The sequence below is a fragment of the Danio rerio genome, chromosome 21 (genome assembly GCF_052040795.2).
Source record: "Danio rerio strain M-AB ecotype USA chromosome 21, GRCz13ab, whole genome shotgun sequence".
In the NCBI taxonomy this organism is placed as follows: Eukaryota; Metazoa; Chordata; class Actinopteri; order Cypriniformes; family Danionidae; genus Danio; species Danio rerio.
The window spans coordinates 37,170,001-37,186,564 of record NC_141041.1 but is presented as its reverse complement, the minus strand read 5'-3'; the positions used below and the strand labels follow the sequence as shown (position 1 = coordinate 37,186,564).

The 16,564-nt window shown below is 36.7% G+C and overlaps 2 protein-coding genes across 5 annotated transcripts in view; one reads left to right on the top strand and one right to left on the bottom strand.

The window, feature by feature from the left end:
- Window positions 1-1,488: 1,488 nt before the first annotated feature.
- LOC101885612 (SLC35A4 upstream open reading frame protein-like) lies at window positions 1,489-14,176 on the top strand. Of its 3 annotated transcripts, XM_087299126.1 has the most exons (4): window positions 1,577-2,000; window positions 2,203-2,270; window positions 2,467-2,565; window positions 13,521-14,176. In XM_087299126.1, exons 2-4 carry the CDS (start codon window positions 2,217-2,219, stop codon window positions 13,710-13,712), a joined length of 345 nt encoding a protein of 114 aa, XP_087155252.1. In that variant the 5' UTR covers window positions 1,577-2,000; window positions 2,203-2,216; the 3' UTR covers window positions 13,713-14,176. The 3 variants fall into 3 exon arrangements, with proteins under 3 accessions (NP_001373324.1, XP_087155252.1, XP_087155253.1); NM_001386395.1 differs by lacking the exon at window positions 2,203-2,270 and having other exon boundaries at window positions 1,489-1,600; XM_087299127.1 differs by lacking the exon at window positions 2,203-2,270 and having other exon boundaries at window positions 1,577-1,966.
- A 1,376-nt stretch (window positions 14,177-15,552) lies between these two features.
- cd74b (CD74 molecule, major histocompatibility complex, class II invariant chain b) overlaps window positions 15,553-16,564 on the bottom strand; it is a 4,677-nt gene continuing 3,665 nt past the window's right edge. Inside the window, exon 6 of one of the 2 annotated variants that reach the window (XR_015519427.1) lies at window positions 15,553-16,431. Coding sequence is in view for 1 of the 2 variants with exons in the window: in NM_131372.2 (NP_571447.1) it covers window positions 15,957-16,000 (44 nt within the window). In the remaining variant the exon portion in view is untranslated. 2 annotated transcript variants of the gene reach the window in all.

The following is a 16,564-nucleotide window of genomic DNA, read 5'->3' as shown; positions in this document are numbered from 1 at the left end:
TCCTAGAAAAAATGTCTTTTTAAAACAGGTACAACTTAATTTTCTGTCCTTAATCTTCTGGTGTTTCAACTTTAAACTCATTACTGCTTCCACTTACCAGTTCATATGTGATGACCCCACCTCATCACTATATGTTGAGGCTAAATGACTGATTTTCAGGAAGTAATAATTCAAGTGTATAATAAAAATATTGTAAAAAAAACTACAAAGCAAATGTTGCTTTAAACAATGTTTATTTTTATTATATTTGTATTATAAAATAGAATCATTACTGAGCACTACATTGTTACTTGATACCCTTTTCTGCCTTATACGATGACACCCTACCTGCAGCCTGACCCAGAGGAAATCACAATGACCCAAGCAGACAAAAGAGATGGAAGAGTGCTAAGAAATATAATTTGTCAAAAAACTATGTTTAATCAAATAGTTTGGTCTGTTCATTTCTTCATTTCCTGAAATAAAATGAATAATTTTTTACACTGCTTTATACACGAACCTTTCAAAGTGTAACACATTTTTTTATATACATTTCTCACCTTAAGGTGATGCTCATGTGACTTTATTTATCTTTGAAGATGGACCTTATACAGCTGCTTTAGAGTTTAAATATATATAAAAGATTTTGTGATCCAAGAGTAATATTCAAATATGGAAAAGTGCAGACAAATTCTTACACTGCTTGTTAGTTGAGGCAGAAGGAACTTCATCTGCATGCAAAATAAAAAGTATAAAAAGAACCTAAAGCTACCTGACAACAATCACTTACAACAGTGACAGATTGTGTGGTTTAAGTCAAAAACTCAACCACTGATAAGCCTTTATTATAGGAAACAGCAGTTAGACAGGCCTCTTTCTATAAGCTGCATGACAGAAAGAATATTCTAGAGTGTTAAAAACAGAGTTCCAGTAATTAAATATTACCTTTTATGAGAATGTTTCTGTGTTTAATGACTTTGGACAGAGTTCTAGCTCCAGAAAGATTAAAGTTTCTATAAACCTTATTAGTCAATACACATATTGTGGCCTTAAGAAATTAATGGCAAGAAAAATAAATGCATGAATGATTACACAACATACTCAAAAAGGATGTTAAAGAAACGTTTAATATTTCAATAAACCATAAAATAATACAATAAAATGGAGGGTGGCATGTGTAGTTTTATGAACTAACAAACTTTGCTATTATTTATTTTTTCTTTTCTTATCTATTTCTTATTCTATATTTATTTCCTTCGTTGGTGCAGATGTGTAATCTCTGTGATTAAAACCTCCAGTTTCGCCTCTATAAAGTGCGTTGCACTTTTTTCTCACCGTGACTTTCTATGGTGACTCGTGAATTCGGCTATCTACTGAAAATGCCTTCAGGTATGTGCCGTGCACGCGCATTAACCCGCGGTTATCTTTAGGAGGTTGATTTAACTAGTTCTTATCACCTGTTTTGGAACCAACATACTCGTGGTAAGCAGGTTTTGGGTAAATCAACCGAGAGTTCAGGGTTTAGCAGATGGTAAGTTAACCCAGCTTTCTGGAATACCCCCCAGGTTGCTCAATCGATCTCAGACAATTTGATCCCACTGATGCAGACATGGCGGACAAGGTTGGTGTGCTAGCGAACTTTCTTTCATAAAAGTCACTTTCAGTTCTCTATATTTGTTATTTTTCTCTACTGTTGTAAAGCTCCTTTTGCACTGTGTTTTGTGGCAGCAAGGCCAATGAAAGAAAACGAAACCAAACTGTGATCTGTTCATTGTTGAGAGGTTAATGTAACGTTACATTATTGCAAGTTCGCAACAAAAAAGCGACACGTTTCCCGTAACGGATTTATTTTCTAGATAAAAAAATACACTTGAATTGTATCCTGAAATGTCTTTTAAGAATATTTAAAAGAAATATGTAACGTTATGATGGTGGCATTTGTGCTGGCACACCCTCGATGACTCACTGCAACCACAACTACGACGCGGTTTGTTTGTTTGTTGTTTCTGTTTCTTATTGAGGTAAATTTGGTTTTCTATTCAAACAATCAGACGTTGTCATATAATAAAATACTAAATCTGATTTAAAAGGCTAATACAGACCCATTATAATGACGAACTATTATGTGACAACTTGTAATACTGTATATTACAGTATATTGTTTACCACGCTAAGTTACTTGCATTGAGGTAAAGTTACTTTTATGTTCGCAAATTCCTTCAGTGGCAACTTGTGACATGTTCCTTATAAAGTTTACCACGGCACTATGGATATTCAGTCTGATATCACATGTATGTATGACTTGAAAACAACATTAGCACTATTTATTTGACTGTGAACAATGTTTTACTTTGAAATTCATTGGCAGCTAATTGTTTTCCTTACTTAAAATTTGGAAAGTTCACTGTTCTGATAATATATTAAGAAGGTGAAAGTCTGAATGTGCGAATACAAAACCAACTTTAGCCCAATCTGTTTGTTGTACAGGATCCGTTCAGGCAGCTGAAAGATCTGTCTCTGCTGAAAGACCAGCTCGAGGACATTCAGCGGCGTGTTGAGGGAGAAGTTGGTGTTGGCATCCCACAGGCAGGACATTTTTCTTAAACTGAAAATCACTGATTGTAATATATACACCCCAAAATAACAATTACGTTATAAAATAAGCACCCACATGTTTTTCCAATTTTCTGAGACTTTTCTTCAAAACACAAATTACGATATTTTAGATGATATCCTAGAGCTCTCTGACCCTCCATAGACAACAATAGACTCGAGACGTTCAAAGTCCAGTAAAGGAGCCAAAACATTGTCAAAACATTCCATGTGGTGTATTTAGTAGTTTCAAACTGTAATAATATGCTGCTCCAAGAACACTTTTTTTTAAACAACTAAAATGGAACCACTGAAGTGAAATGTAATGTTTCGACAATGTTTTTGTTTCCTTTACTGGACTTTGAGCAACTAGTTATCTTTGTTCTCTATGGAGAATCAGAGAGCTCTGGGATTTCATCTGAAGTATATTTAAGATGAAGAAGAGTATCGGAACTACATGAAGGTGAGTAATTCATAACAATGTTAATTTTTTAAGTGAACTATCCCTTAAAACATTATTTAATTTCAAATTAAAAGAAGCAAAAACACTTAAAAAAAGACACAAATACTAAATTGTGTGGGAAAACAAAGGAAAATATATACTCCAATAAAAATTTTGATCAATAAATATAGATGTTTTGACTGAGGAACATTGATCATTTATTTATTTATTTATTTTTATAATTTATTTAACATTTTTCCATTTTACAAACATATCAAACAACCCTTACATAAATAATAATAGAAAAAATATATTTATAAATACAAATAACATATTGATAAAAAAAGTGTATAAATAAATTAATTAAAATAACAAATAAAAAAAGAAGATAAAAATAAAATAAAACCAAATTAACAAATAATGCGAGGCAGATATCTACATTTATACAGCAATCTCAAATGTTACATTTCGAGTAATGAAAGATTAAAAACTGATGTACTACTGTGGTCAAAAAGTGAGGTGATCAGTCTAGATCCAGCTGGAGAGTTTTAACATAGAAAGAAAGGGCATCCCAAATTTTCGCAAATGTTCTGTTAGGTCTTTGAAGGGAATATCTAATCTTCTCTAGTTTTACAAAATACAAAACATCTTTCAGCCACCGTACATGCGAGGGTGGCTGAGGGTTCTTCCAGTATAATAAAATGACACGCCTAGCAAGCAAAGTAAGAAAGGCCACAAAGTTTAAAAGGTAAGTGGGTAATGCATAATTATCCGGCGTCACGCCAAACAGGCTAATAATGGGTGATGGTGCTATATCTATAGAAGTAATGGCTGAAAGAGACTGAAATACTGAGCCCCAAAATGAGGAAAGAGCTGGGCATGTCCAAAACATATGGGTTAAAGTACCTAAATCCAAATGACACCTACACACTCTGGATCAATCCATGCAAGCCTACATTTTGACCAGTGTACTCTGTGAACCACTTTACACTGAATGAGGCAGTGACGTGCGCATATAGATGAAGAATGAACCCTGTCCAGAACTGCCTCCCATGTATCTTGGTCTATTTCAATATTAAGGTCCGCAGACCAACTGGTGCGGAGACTGTCACCTGGAAAAGACTGTAAATTTGCAAAAATACTGATTAATTTAGAGATTAGGCCCTTACTGCTTGCTTCAAGACATAAAAAATTGTCCATCTCCAAAAGTTGAGGGACATTGGGAAAACCTGGCAAATGTTTGCGAACAAAGTCACGTACTTGTAAATATAAAAAAAAAATGATTTTTCGGAATGTTATGCAATGCATTCAGTTGGTCAAATGAGGCAAAAACACCTTTGATGTAAAGGTCAGCTACTGAGAGTATCCCTTGATTCTTCCGAGAGGCATATGCTCCATCCAAAGTAGATGGAGAAAACAATGGGTTCAAATGTATTGGGGAGGTTAAAGGGGTAGCTTGAAAGCCAAAGTTACGTTAAAAACTGAATCCAAATTTTAAGACTGCACTTCACAATTATATTATCAGTGTATTTAAGTGGAGATAGTGTGATGGGAAAACAGAGGAGAGCTTTCAAGTCCGAAGATCTACATTTTTTTATTTTTCCAATATAATAAAGATCGTATGTTCGCAACCCAATAATAAGACAAAAAATTAGGGAGGGCCATCCCACCCAAGCCCTTAGGTTTCGAGAGAATGTCCTTCCGAATCTTCGGGGTCTTACCATTCCACAAAAATTAAGAGATAGAACTATCTAATGTAGCAAAAAAAGATTTTGGGATAAAAATTGGAATACACTGAAAAAGGTATGAGAATTTAGGGAGTACGTTCATCTTCACGTAGCTGATTCTGCCTGCTTTTGATAATGGGAGAAGAGACCAGCGGCGAAAATCATGTGTGAGACGACTAAGCAATAGAGAAAAATTTTGGTCGAATAGCTCTTCAAATTTTTTTGTCACCTGTACACCCAAGTATTTGAAGCTGTGTAAAGTGGCCTTAAATGGCAAGGAAGATAAAGGGTATTCAGAGGCAGCATTATTAATAGGTATTGCTTCACTTTAAGTCAGATTTAATTTGTAGCCTGAAATTTTGCCGAATTCTGTTAACAATGCAAGCACAACTGGGATAGAGTTGGCCGGGTCAGCAATGAACAGCAAAAGGTCGTCTGCATACAAGGATACTTTATGGTCAACTCCCCCCCTAGTGATGCCCAGCATTGAACTGCCTCTGAGGGCAATGGCTAGAGGTTCAATAGCCAGAACGAACAGGAGAGGGGAGAGTGGGCATCCTTGCCTTGTTCCTCTCCCAAGAGGGAAGTATTTAGGGACCGAGCACCGAAACGGTGCGTAGGCCCTATTGGAATTGCTCCGTTTCTTCTTCTTCTTCTTCTTCTTCCGCGGAGTGAATCGCGGTTTTGAGGGGCTAAACACGCCCGAAAACTCACAAATTTTTGCACACGCCTCAGAAGTTGCGAAAATTTACGTTTGTTATGGGCTTCGGAAGTGGGCGTGGCAAAATTACTCAACAGCGCCACCTAGAAAAATTAAACAGACGAGCCCCCGATCCACAAATCACGCACATGCACGAAAATTGGCACACACCTCAAACATGCCAAAACATACGAAAAAGTCTCTTGGAGCCATATCTCAAACCCAACAGGAAGTCGGATATTTTTAACTTCCTGCGGCGAAAAAGTGGTGTTTTTGCCATTTCCAGGCGTTGTATTTTAACAAACTCCTCCTAGGGATTTTATCCAATCGACACCAAAATTGGGTTTTGTCATCTAAAGGCCTTGGCGATGATAAATTGCGAAGGATTAGAGTTTTCGTCGATGGGCGTGTCCGTGGCGGCCTCGCAAACTTTGACAATTCGCCACAAAACAGGAAGCCGTTATAACTCAGGCATGCATTATCCGATCTGCCTCAAAATTCACACGATTGATAACAGTCCTGACCTGAACACGTTTACATGCCGATATCCAGATACAGTTATAGCGCCACCTACTGGCCACAGGAAATGACATGTTTTACACTGTAACAAACTCCTCCCACAAATTTTATCGTATCAGCACCAAAATTGGGTGGTGTTATCTAAATGCTCTGCCGATGATATTTTGTGAAGATCTAGAGTTTTTGCTGAGGGGCGTGTCCGTGGCGGCATGACAAACCTCAATGCTTCGCCATGGAACAGGAAGTCCTTATAACTCAACCACACAATGTCCAATCAGTTTGAAACTTCACATTGTTGATTAAAGTCCTCTCCTGAACACAACCCCATAACAGGGCGTGGCAAAATGACTCGACAGCGCCACCTATCAAAATTAAACGGATGAGCCCCTGATCTACGAATCATGCACATGCACGAAAATTGGCACACACCTCAAACATGCCAAAACATACAAAAAAGTCTCTTGGAGCCATATCTCAAACCCAACAGGAAGTCGGATATTTTTAACTTCCTGCGGCAAAAAAAGTGGCGTTTTTGCCATTTCCAGGCGTTGTATTTTAACGAACTCCTCCTAGGGATTTTATACGATCGACACCAAAATTAGGTTTTGTCATCTAAAGGCCTTGGCGATGTTAAATTGCGAAGCTTTAGAGTTTTCGTCGATGGGCGTGTCCGTGGCGGCCTTGCAAACTTTGCAGATTCGCCACAAAACAGGCAGTCATTATAACTCAGCCATGCATTAACCGATCTGCCTCAAAATTCACACGCTTGATAAGAGTCCATACCTGAACACATTTACATGCCGATATCCAGATACAGTTATAGCGCCACCTGCTGGCCACAGGAAATTACATGCTTTACAGAGTAACAAACTCCTCCCACAAATTTTTTCGTATCAGCACCAAATTTGGGTTGTGTTATCTGAAAGCTCTAGCGATGATATATTGTGAAGATCTAGAGTTTTTACAAAGGGGCGTGTCCGTGGCGGCATGACAAACCTCAAAGCTTCGCCATGGCACAGGAAGTGCTTATAACTCAGCCACAGAATGTCTGATCTGCCTGAAACTTCACATGGTTGAAAAAATCCCTTTTCTGAAGACATCTACATGCCAATATTGAGTCACAGTTATAGCGCCACCTGCTGACAGGAGGAAGTTTGGCATAAATCTGTGATTTTCTCAGATTTTTTTAATATATCGGCCTAAATTAATATTGTTCGCTATTCTCTGTCATCCCGAGGCCAACAGGTGGCGGTGAGCACGGGTGCGAGGTCCCTATCATCGCTGCTTGCAGCTTTAATTTGAATTGTAATTATTTGTGCGTATGCAGGCTAAAGGGGAAGTATAGAAAAGCTTTATCCAAGATATAAAATATTCACCCATTTCAATTTTTTTAAGAGTGTAAAATAAAAAATCCCACTCAACTCTGTCGAAAGCCTTTTCAGCGTCCATGGATAAAATTAACTCTGGAGTCTTTTTATGTGGGCTAGTGTAAAGAATGTTTAAGAGACGTCTGATGTTATGAAAAAACTGCCTATTTTTAACCAGTCTGATCTGGGGAGATTATAGCCGGTAGTAGTGGTTCCAAGCTATTACGATAATTATTACACTGAAGGGGGTCCTTATCTTTTTTAAGGATTAAGGAGATGGAGGCTTGGCGTAAAGTTTGTGGAAGTATACCAGATTTAAAAGATTCATTAAACATGTTCAGCATAAGAGGTGATAGTTTCTCTGAAAATGTTCTAAAAATTCAGCTGGAAACCAATCAGAACCTGGGCACTTTCCACTTTGCAAAAGGCTCAGTGTTGTCTTAACTTCATCGAGAGTGATGGGATCATCCAATTTTAAGGCCAAATCAGGATCTATAAGGGGAATATCAATATTATAAAAAAACTATCAAGGTGTGCTTCTTCGTCCAGGCTTTCTTAGGTGTACAAGGAGCTGTAGAAATTTCTAAATTGGTTGTTAATGAGAAGTGGGTCAATTGTGGGTCCAGAAGAAGTTGAAATTTGAGTTATGTGGTTCAGGGCAGAGGACTGGCGTAGCTGGTGTGCTAATAGTTTACTAGGTTTATCGCCAAATTCATAGTTATTATAACGACTTTTATGAAGAGCTTCAGTGCCCTCATTCGTTGTCAGCAGGTCAAATTCAGTTTTTGTTGTAAGTATTTCTTTAGACAAATCTGGAGTAGGTGAGGTTTCTATTTTAGATTGAAGCTTCGCTAGATATTTAATTAAAGAGGACTAGGAGTTGTCCCACAAGGAAATGATAGATCCAATGTAAGCACAGCATGATCAGATATCATAATAGGACTATAGGAGCAATCCTTGATACATGGAATTAATTTATTATCAAGGAGAAAATAATCAATCCGAGAAAAGCTTTGGTTGACAGGTGAAAAAAAAAGAAAACTGTTTCCATATATATTTGCCAATACCTGATGAATTCCATTAATGTGGCCAGTAATAATGAAAAAACGTCTATTTGGATCAGAAATTACTTTAGATACAGAAAATGGAACTAATCTATGTTTAGGTATAGCCACTCCTCGTGACTTACTGGAAAAGAAGGAATTCAATTCAATTCAATTCAGCTTTATTTGTATAGCGCTTTTACAATGTAGATTGTGTCAAAGCAGCTTCACATAAATGGTCATAGTAACTGGAACAGTGTGGTTCAGTAACTGGAACAGTGTGGTTCAGGTTTTAGTCTTTAAGTTCAGTTCAGTTCAGTTTAGCTCAGTTCAGTGTGATTTAATCATTACTGAGAGTTCAAACACTGAAGAGCCAATTCATCGATGCGTAGCTCTACCAATCCTGAACCATGCGGGGCAGTGGCGACAGCGGAGAGGGAAAAAAAACTTCACCTGATGGGAGTGAAGAAAAAAAACCTTGAGAGAACCAGACTCAGTTGGGCACGACCATTTTAATTTCTCCGCTGGCCAAAAGTCTTGTGCAGAACTTCATTCGTCGTGGTTTAGGCTGGAAGATGGCCTCAGCGAAGACTCGTCTGTCCCTGGAGCGTCGCTGGAATCAGACTCATGTTCTCCATTCCCCACGACCATCAGCGCAGCAGCAGCTCAGGATATGGCCTGGTCCCGGATATGGAATCCTTGGGATCATCACGTCGCTGGTCTTGGATCCAATCAGTGACTCCGCATAATCTGAGGACCTCGGGATGAGTATCCCCAGGTAAAAAATAGAGAATAAAGAGAATAATTAGCGTAGCTGCTGTTCATAGTGTATATAAGCAAGATGTAGAAGCCAGTGTGGAACCCGCTAGGTGATGCATTGAGTGTATGCTTTACTAAACAGATAGGTCTTTAATCTAGTTTTGAACTGGGAGAGTGTGTCTGAGCCTCGGACGTTATCAGGAAGGCTATTCCAGAGTGTAGGAGCCATGAAAGAGAAGGCTCGACCTCCTTTACTTGATTTTGCTATTCTAGGTACTACCAGAAGCCCTGAATTTTGAGATCTTAAAGAGCGAGTTGGTTTGTAGCGAGACAGAAGGTTGGTTAGATAAACAGGAGCTAGATTATTTAGAGCTTTATAGGTGAGAAGTAATATTTTAAATTCAATACGAAACTTAACAGGCAGCCAGTGTAAGGAGGATAAAATTGGGGTGATATGATCATATTTTCTAGACCTGGTCAGAACTCTGGCTGCTGCATTTTGTACTAATTGAAGTTTGTTAATAGAGGATGCTGGGCAGCCAGCAAATAGAGCATTACAGTAATCCAGTCTCGAAGTCATAAAAGCATGGACTAGCTTTTCTGCATCTGAGATGGATAGCATATTTCGTAATTTAGCGATATTTCTCAGATGAAAGAAGGCAGTTTTAGTGACATGGGATATATGGTTTGTAAAAGTTAGATTGCTGTCAAATATGACACCCAAATCTTTTATAGTAGAGCTAAAGCTAACTTTGTATCCTTCTAATTGTAAATTGAGTTGCGAGATCTGCTGTGTGCAAGATTTAGGCCCAATAAGTAATAATTCTGTTTTGTCGGAGTTTAAAAGAAGAAAATGGTTGGTCATCCAGTCTTTTATGTCTTTGATACACTCAGTTAGTTTAGAAAGTTCAGACGTCTTGTCAGGTTTAGTTGAAATATATAATTGAGTATCAATGATACAGCTGACCTACCCATTCCCATTCCCTAATTTTTAAGTGATCAGCACTTGTAAGATGAGTTTCTTGGATAAAAGCTATTTTAGTGTTTAGCTGCTTCAAGTGGTTGAGAACTTTGTTACGTTTTATAGGTGAGTTAAGCCCTTTGACATTCCAGCTGGAGGATGTAAATACACCAGTAGGTGTCCCACTGAACACAGGAGACATTAAAAACTAGTTGTCACAAATTTTCTCTGGAGCCCTCCTAACCCACACACATAACTCCAACAAATGATGTAGGCAAGAACATCTACATCAAACATATCTCCAACCAACAACAATATTTTACCACACAACCTCATAGTTGTATTTGTACTACTACTACATACAACCGTATGAATAACTGACTTAAAAAAATAGATGAAATAAACATATGTTGAACTATGACGTATTCGTATGTTGGTAACAAACATTGTATACAGTTTAACAAGTCTTTATCCCAGAACACGATGATATATCATCGTCCATGAAAAATATAAAAGGTGAAAAGAACGAGTCACCATTGTGATCAAAAAGCAATAATAGAATTGTCAAAAAATAAATAAAATAAATCACATTGCATCACGACGAACAAACTTCTGTGAGAGTACATCGAATAACGTTAGTCACCCAGTAGTAAGTCCTTGAAGTGGCATAAGTGTTACGGGAAAAAAAGGTAAAAAAAGCGCCAAGCAGTTTATAACAAGAGATGTGTTTATGTCATGTCATAGTCCAAAGCATAGAGGTGAACTAATATACGTCTAAGTTCTGAATGTAGTTGTTGGCTTCGTTAGCTGTCAGCAGCCATAGTTACTCACCGTTCAGTAGAGTGATGCATAGTTTAGCTGGAAAGAAAAGAGCAGGTCTGAGTCCGCGCTTGTAGAGCTCCGCCATGGCATCTTTGAATTCACTGCGTAGCTTTAGGACATCTGGGCTGTAATCTTCAAATATCCGAATCTTATGATTGAGAAAAGGTCAAAATCCCTTTTTACGGGACTCACGAACCACCAAATCCTTCACCTGGTAACGGTGAAACCGCAAAACCACAGGAAGCGATCTCTGTCCTGGGGCAGGCTTGGGAGCGGGAATTCGGTGCGCTCTGTCCAGTTCAGGCGGTGATGCTAAAATCTGATAGCCAAAAATCTCAGCAAGCACTTCGTAGAAGAAGTTAGTTGGTTGCGGTCCCTCGATTGACTCCACGATGCGAATATTCTGCCACCGGCTGCGCCCCTCTAGGTCTGACATTTTAGACCGCAGCCACTCATTTTCTTTAGGGAGGTCGGAGCACGCGGTCTCGAGGTGTTCAAGGTGCTGGGTCACCTCCGTGAGTCCTGATTTAAGACAACTGATGCACTGGTCGTGGAGTTAATATTGTGTTAATATTGTGCTAATATTGTTAATCTCGACTGTGGAGTTAATATTGTCCAACTTACTGTCCAAGCTTTTAAAAGAGGCTTTAAAATCCGCGGCCAGAGAGGCTCTGAGCTCCTCGTGCAGGGCGCTAATTTCGGCTAGCGTGACACTAGAGCTAGGCGAGGACGGCGCTTCACTGTCTTTTTCCACCTCTTTGCCCTTTTCCTTTCGACATGTTAAGTGATAATTTAATAGTACGTACTCTAGGAGAGAAAAGTAAATAAATGTAGGTTGCCAAAAAGTTCTAAAACAACGAGGTTTGTAAAGAAGAAATGAAAAGTTAAAGGGAGCTGATCGCACTCACGTCTATACCAAAGGCGACATTAACGGAAGTCCGATCGTGTATTTATAAAGAGTACATTTTAATTTTTTAATAATCCAGTTAATATTATTATGTTTTTATACATAAAATTATTCTGTTTTTTAAAGTAGTTTGAGACAAGAGAGATATTCATTTAGTTACGCCATTCACATTGGTATATGGGTGCAACAGTCAGAATTACATTCACTTAGATTACAGTTTGGTTGATAGACGATGCCATAGTTCATTACAGATGGCCAATAGACATCACAATGCTGAGCCGGCATCACAATTCTCCAGCAGTTAGCGGGTGCTTTGACCACAAACCCCTGACAGTAGTGCACATCGGACAGTTTATCAAGGATGTACTGCTGGATCGCATCTCACTATAGTTGTTAAATGTAATATTTATTTAATTTTGTCTCTGTATCTAATGACTCTTTGGTCTTTTAGATCTATCAGGTAACATGTCACAGCGTCAGTACACTGCTTCAATCTCTCACTTTCACTCTTGTACTTAATTTTAGCGAAAACCTCAGATATTGTTGGTTGATTCCTGTTGGATGTGCACCTTTTTTTACCGACCAAGTTTGTCGACACCATTATAACAACACATCACTCTGCCTATTCATGCCAGAGTCCCGCGGAAAAAGGGATTGACTGGTGGTAATTTGTGTGTAACTTTTATATATTTATGATTTGGTTATGGGTTAAATAAAGACCATGTGGGTCAGGTAGTTATTTAAATATTCATGAATAATTAATTCACCGCCGCCCACAACGACGATGCCATTGTCCATCGTGATGTTTCACATTAGGCATCATGCAATGGCAAATTAATCAACATAGCCCAAGCATAACTTAGATTAAATATAGGATAACATGAACTTTTAAAGACAGACCTGCTATGAGAGATAAAGTTGTTCATAGATGATTTATGCTTTTTTTTAAATCCAGTTTGTTTGCAGTGTTTTCTGGAGTCAGCACTGCTGAAATAGTGACATGACACAAATTGACTCTTTTTCCTTCTTTTGATTGTCTAAATTTTTAACAATATCATAAGTCATGTAGTTTTTAAATAAGAATTCTTCCGTTAAGCATGATTACTTAAATATAAGTAATAGTAATACAGGCTGATGCCTTCAGCAGGTGAATTGACCTAAGCTCAAATTAGGTTGGTTTTTGAAGATGTATAATGCAATGAAAATCTTTTTTTTTCTTTTTTTTTTTTTTTTCAGTTTGATGCTATTTTCTGTTTTAAAAGTGTTTTTTTTTTTTATTCTTTTGCTGTTAGAGCCAGTTAAAGGGATATTTCACCCAAAAATGTAAATTTACTCACTATTTATTCTCCTTCAAGTGGTTCCCAACTTTGTGTTTTCTTTTCTTGAACACAAAATAAGATATTTTAAAAATAGCTAAAAACCTGGAACCACTCACATAGTAGGAAAAACATATACTATGGACTTTTTTCAACATAGCTTTTATGTTCAACAGAAGAAAGAAACTCCAACAGGTTTGAAACAAGGGTGAGCAAATCATACGTTCTTGGGTGAACTTTTTTATAACAGACAGACATTTTCCAAAAAGTTTGCTTTCATTTTTCGAGCTGGAAAATGTGTAAAGCTTCATATATGGTTGTTTGTCTTAAAGAAGATGTGGGTTTTTTCTCTGAATCTCAATGTTTTGCACTCTTCCTCATTTTAGGGTGGAAGTGTGCTCAGTTCTCCCTTCCTCAAAGGTTTTCTGGCTGGTTATGTGGTGGCGAAGCTCCGTTCCTCCGCCATTCTGGGAGTTCTTATAGGGACCTGCACAGGCATCTACGCCGCTCAGAGCTATCAAGTGCCTAACATCGAGAACACCATTAAAAACTACTTCAGCTCATTCAAGAAAAGATAAAAACGGCCTCATTCAGACACTTCAACATGTACCTCCTCATCTGAAGGTGCCAAACATCAAACCATATACAGTAACTGGATGGTGTTATTCACACTATAATAATTGGGTTGCTCATTTTAGTTTAGGTTATTTTCTGTTTAAAATTAGCTGCTTGTTTTTGAATACCTGTATTATGATGGTAAAAATGGCCAAAGCTTTGAATCTGTTGTCATTAGTGCTTCTTCCCATGTCAGTGCATGCAAGTTCTTTCTGTTACATGAATATTTTTCTCACCAATTATGTTTTTATAAATATATAAATAGGTCTGCACTAAAAAGAGGAGAACAATCAGACACAACAGACTCTAATGTCTATCATGGAACAATTTGTGTGTGTACCTGACGATTGTCAGAGGTTGCTGGAGTTGAGTTGCTGAAATTATATTGTTTTATATCATTGTTGAATAAATGAATGTTGCACTTTAACTCATCTGTACCACTTCTGCTTGCATTTAAGACTATAATAGTCAGCTCATAGAAGTGAAAACAGGAAGCAGAACGTCTGATTTATGCAGTTGGACTACTGAATTCCGTGAGAAGGGAATAAAGTGTAATATTTTATAATTTCAGATGATTCAAAAATCTTAAATAATAGTTTCTAAAAAAGTTTCTATTATGCTATTTACAAAGCCTAAATAATGGGAATTTCTTTAAGTTCAACTTTTATCTTTGACATCATCGTAATATTATTATATGTGGTATGTTTTTGAGGGATTTGATTTACGTAGTACCCACATTTTTCAAATTTAGTTTTTGGAATTACTACATTTTAATGACTAAAACCTATTGAATAGCTATATTTAACACATTGGAATACTGGACCATCATAAAAAAATCCACACATTTAGTGTGATGAAATCACATATGAATACTTCACATACAGTCACATGATGTCAGATGATTTATAGGTCCTCCTGAATTATTAGCCCCCCTGTATGTTTTTTGTCCCCGTTTTCTGTTTAACAGATTTTTTCCAACACATTTCTAAACATTAAAACCATTACCTTATTTCCAATCATCACTTTTTGCAGTGATGACAGTACATAAAATATTTCTAGATAGTTTTCAGGGTACTAGTATTCAGCTTAAATGGCAATTTAGGAAGTTAGGGTAATTAGGCAAATCATTGTATAATGATAATTTATTAACAAAATCGAAAAGTAAACATTGCTATTGACTTTACAATGTTTGTTTTTTAAATTATATATTAAAAACTGATTTTATTGTAGCTGAAATAAAACAAATAAGACTTTCTTTAAAAAAAAAAAAAAAAACAATTCCATAGGATATATTGTGAAAAAAAAAAAAAAAAACCTTGCTCTGTTAAACACAATTTGGGAAATATTTGAAAAAGAAAAAAAAAAACTACAAGAGGGCTCATCATTTTGACTTCAGCTGTAGTACACTGTGTTCGAGAATTAAAATCTAAATGACGGTTCTTATTCTTAAGGAAATTTGCATTGCTTTAACCCATCTGAGAACGTTATTATACTTTTACTCATGTAACTCTCAATTAAAATAGCTTCCCCTTGTTTTTACACTGACGTTATTCTGATGACATGATCATAGACATGAGGATGGGGCAACCTGCCAATCAAATGAGATCCACAAGTAGCAAAAGATAACAAATGCAATGACTCAATCAGCACCAAACAGACAAAATCTGGTCCCTCCCTACGCTTATTTCTTGTTCTGGAAGCTGTTTGGCCTGTTTACCTTGCATACAATACAAAAGCAAAGACAAAATTACACTGTGCAAATCCTAAAAAATAACATTTTTAACAAACATAACAACACAAAAATGGTTAGTAATTAATTTTATTATCGATCTCTGTTAGCTCTCCATCATCCAGTTTTGTTTGTCCTTCTATACATGTTCTCTCTCTTCATTCATTTTTAAAAATATTCACTCAGAAAAAGCAGTTGAAAGTTATTAATAAAAACAAAAGTAGTACAAATCAATAAAGTTAAGAGGTTTTCCATGAACACTGCTGAAACTGATCTTCTAAAGTCTGTAATTGTTTCAATACAAAACACAAGTTTAGGTTTCTAGAAAATATATGAATGTACAGACTAAGATATTTTAAGACCTCAAACCAAACTTTATTTAGACCTACAGTAAATGTGAAAGTTCAAATGAAGTTTAGAAAGAAAGTTAGATGAAGACACCAGAATATGATATTGTGGAAGTTTTCGCTGCTCCTCTTCACTCGCCATTTTTCCCCAGCAGAGGCTCATTCACTATGTCAGCTAGAATGAAAAACAAAAAGTGATGCATGCGTTATATTAGTTACATATATTGAGTATATTTATAACAGTGCTTCGCAACCATGTTCCTGGAGGACCACCAGCTCTGTACATTTACCATGTCTCTTTAACCAAACACACTGGATTCAGATCATCAATAACCTGTAATGGGTGTGACAGACAAAGAAAACATCCAAAACATGCAGTGCTTGTGGTCCTCTAGGAGCATGGTTGAGAAACACTGGTTTCAAATATCAAACTGCTAAATGGAAACAATATGCAGGTGAGCTGAAAGTATTCATAAAGACAAAGCAGTAAGTAGTAAGTTAACCTTGCAGTAACTGGTGCAAATATTTAATTTCTCTTCAGTTATGAAATACATCATCAATAATAAAGACAATCTATTATATTTCATCTTCAAATAAGCACATTTGCTACTTTTGATGTAATTTATATTTACATCAATGTGATGGTAAAGTTTCATGTTGGCTTGTAATATATATATATATATATATATATATATATATATATATATATATATATATATATATATATATATATATATAT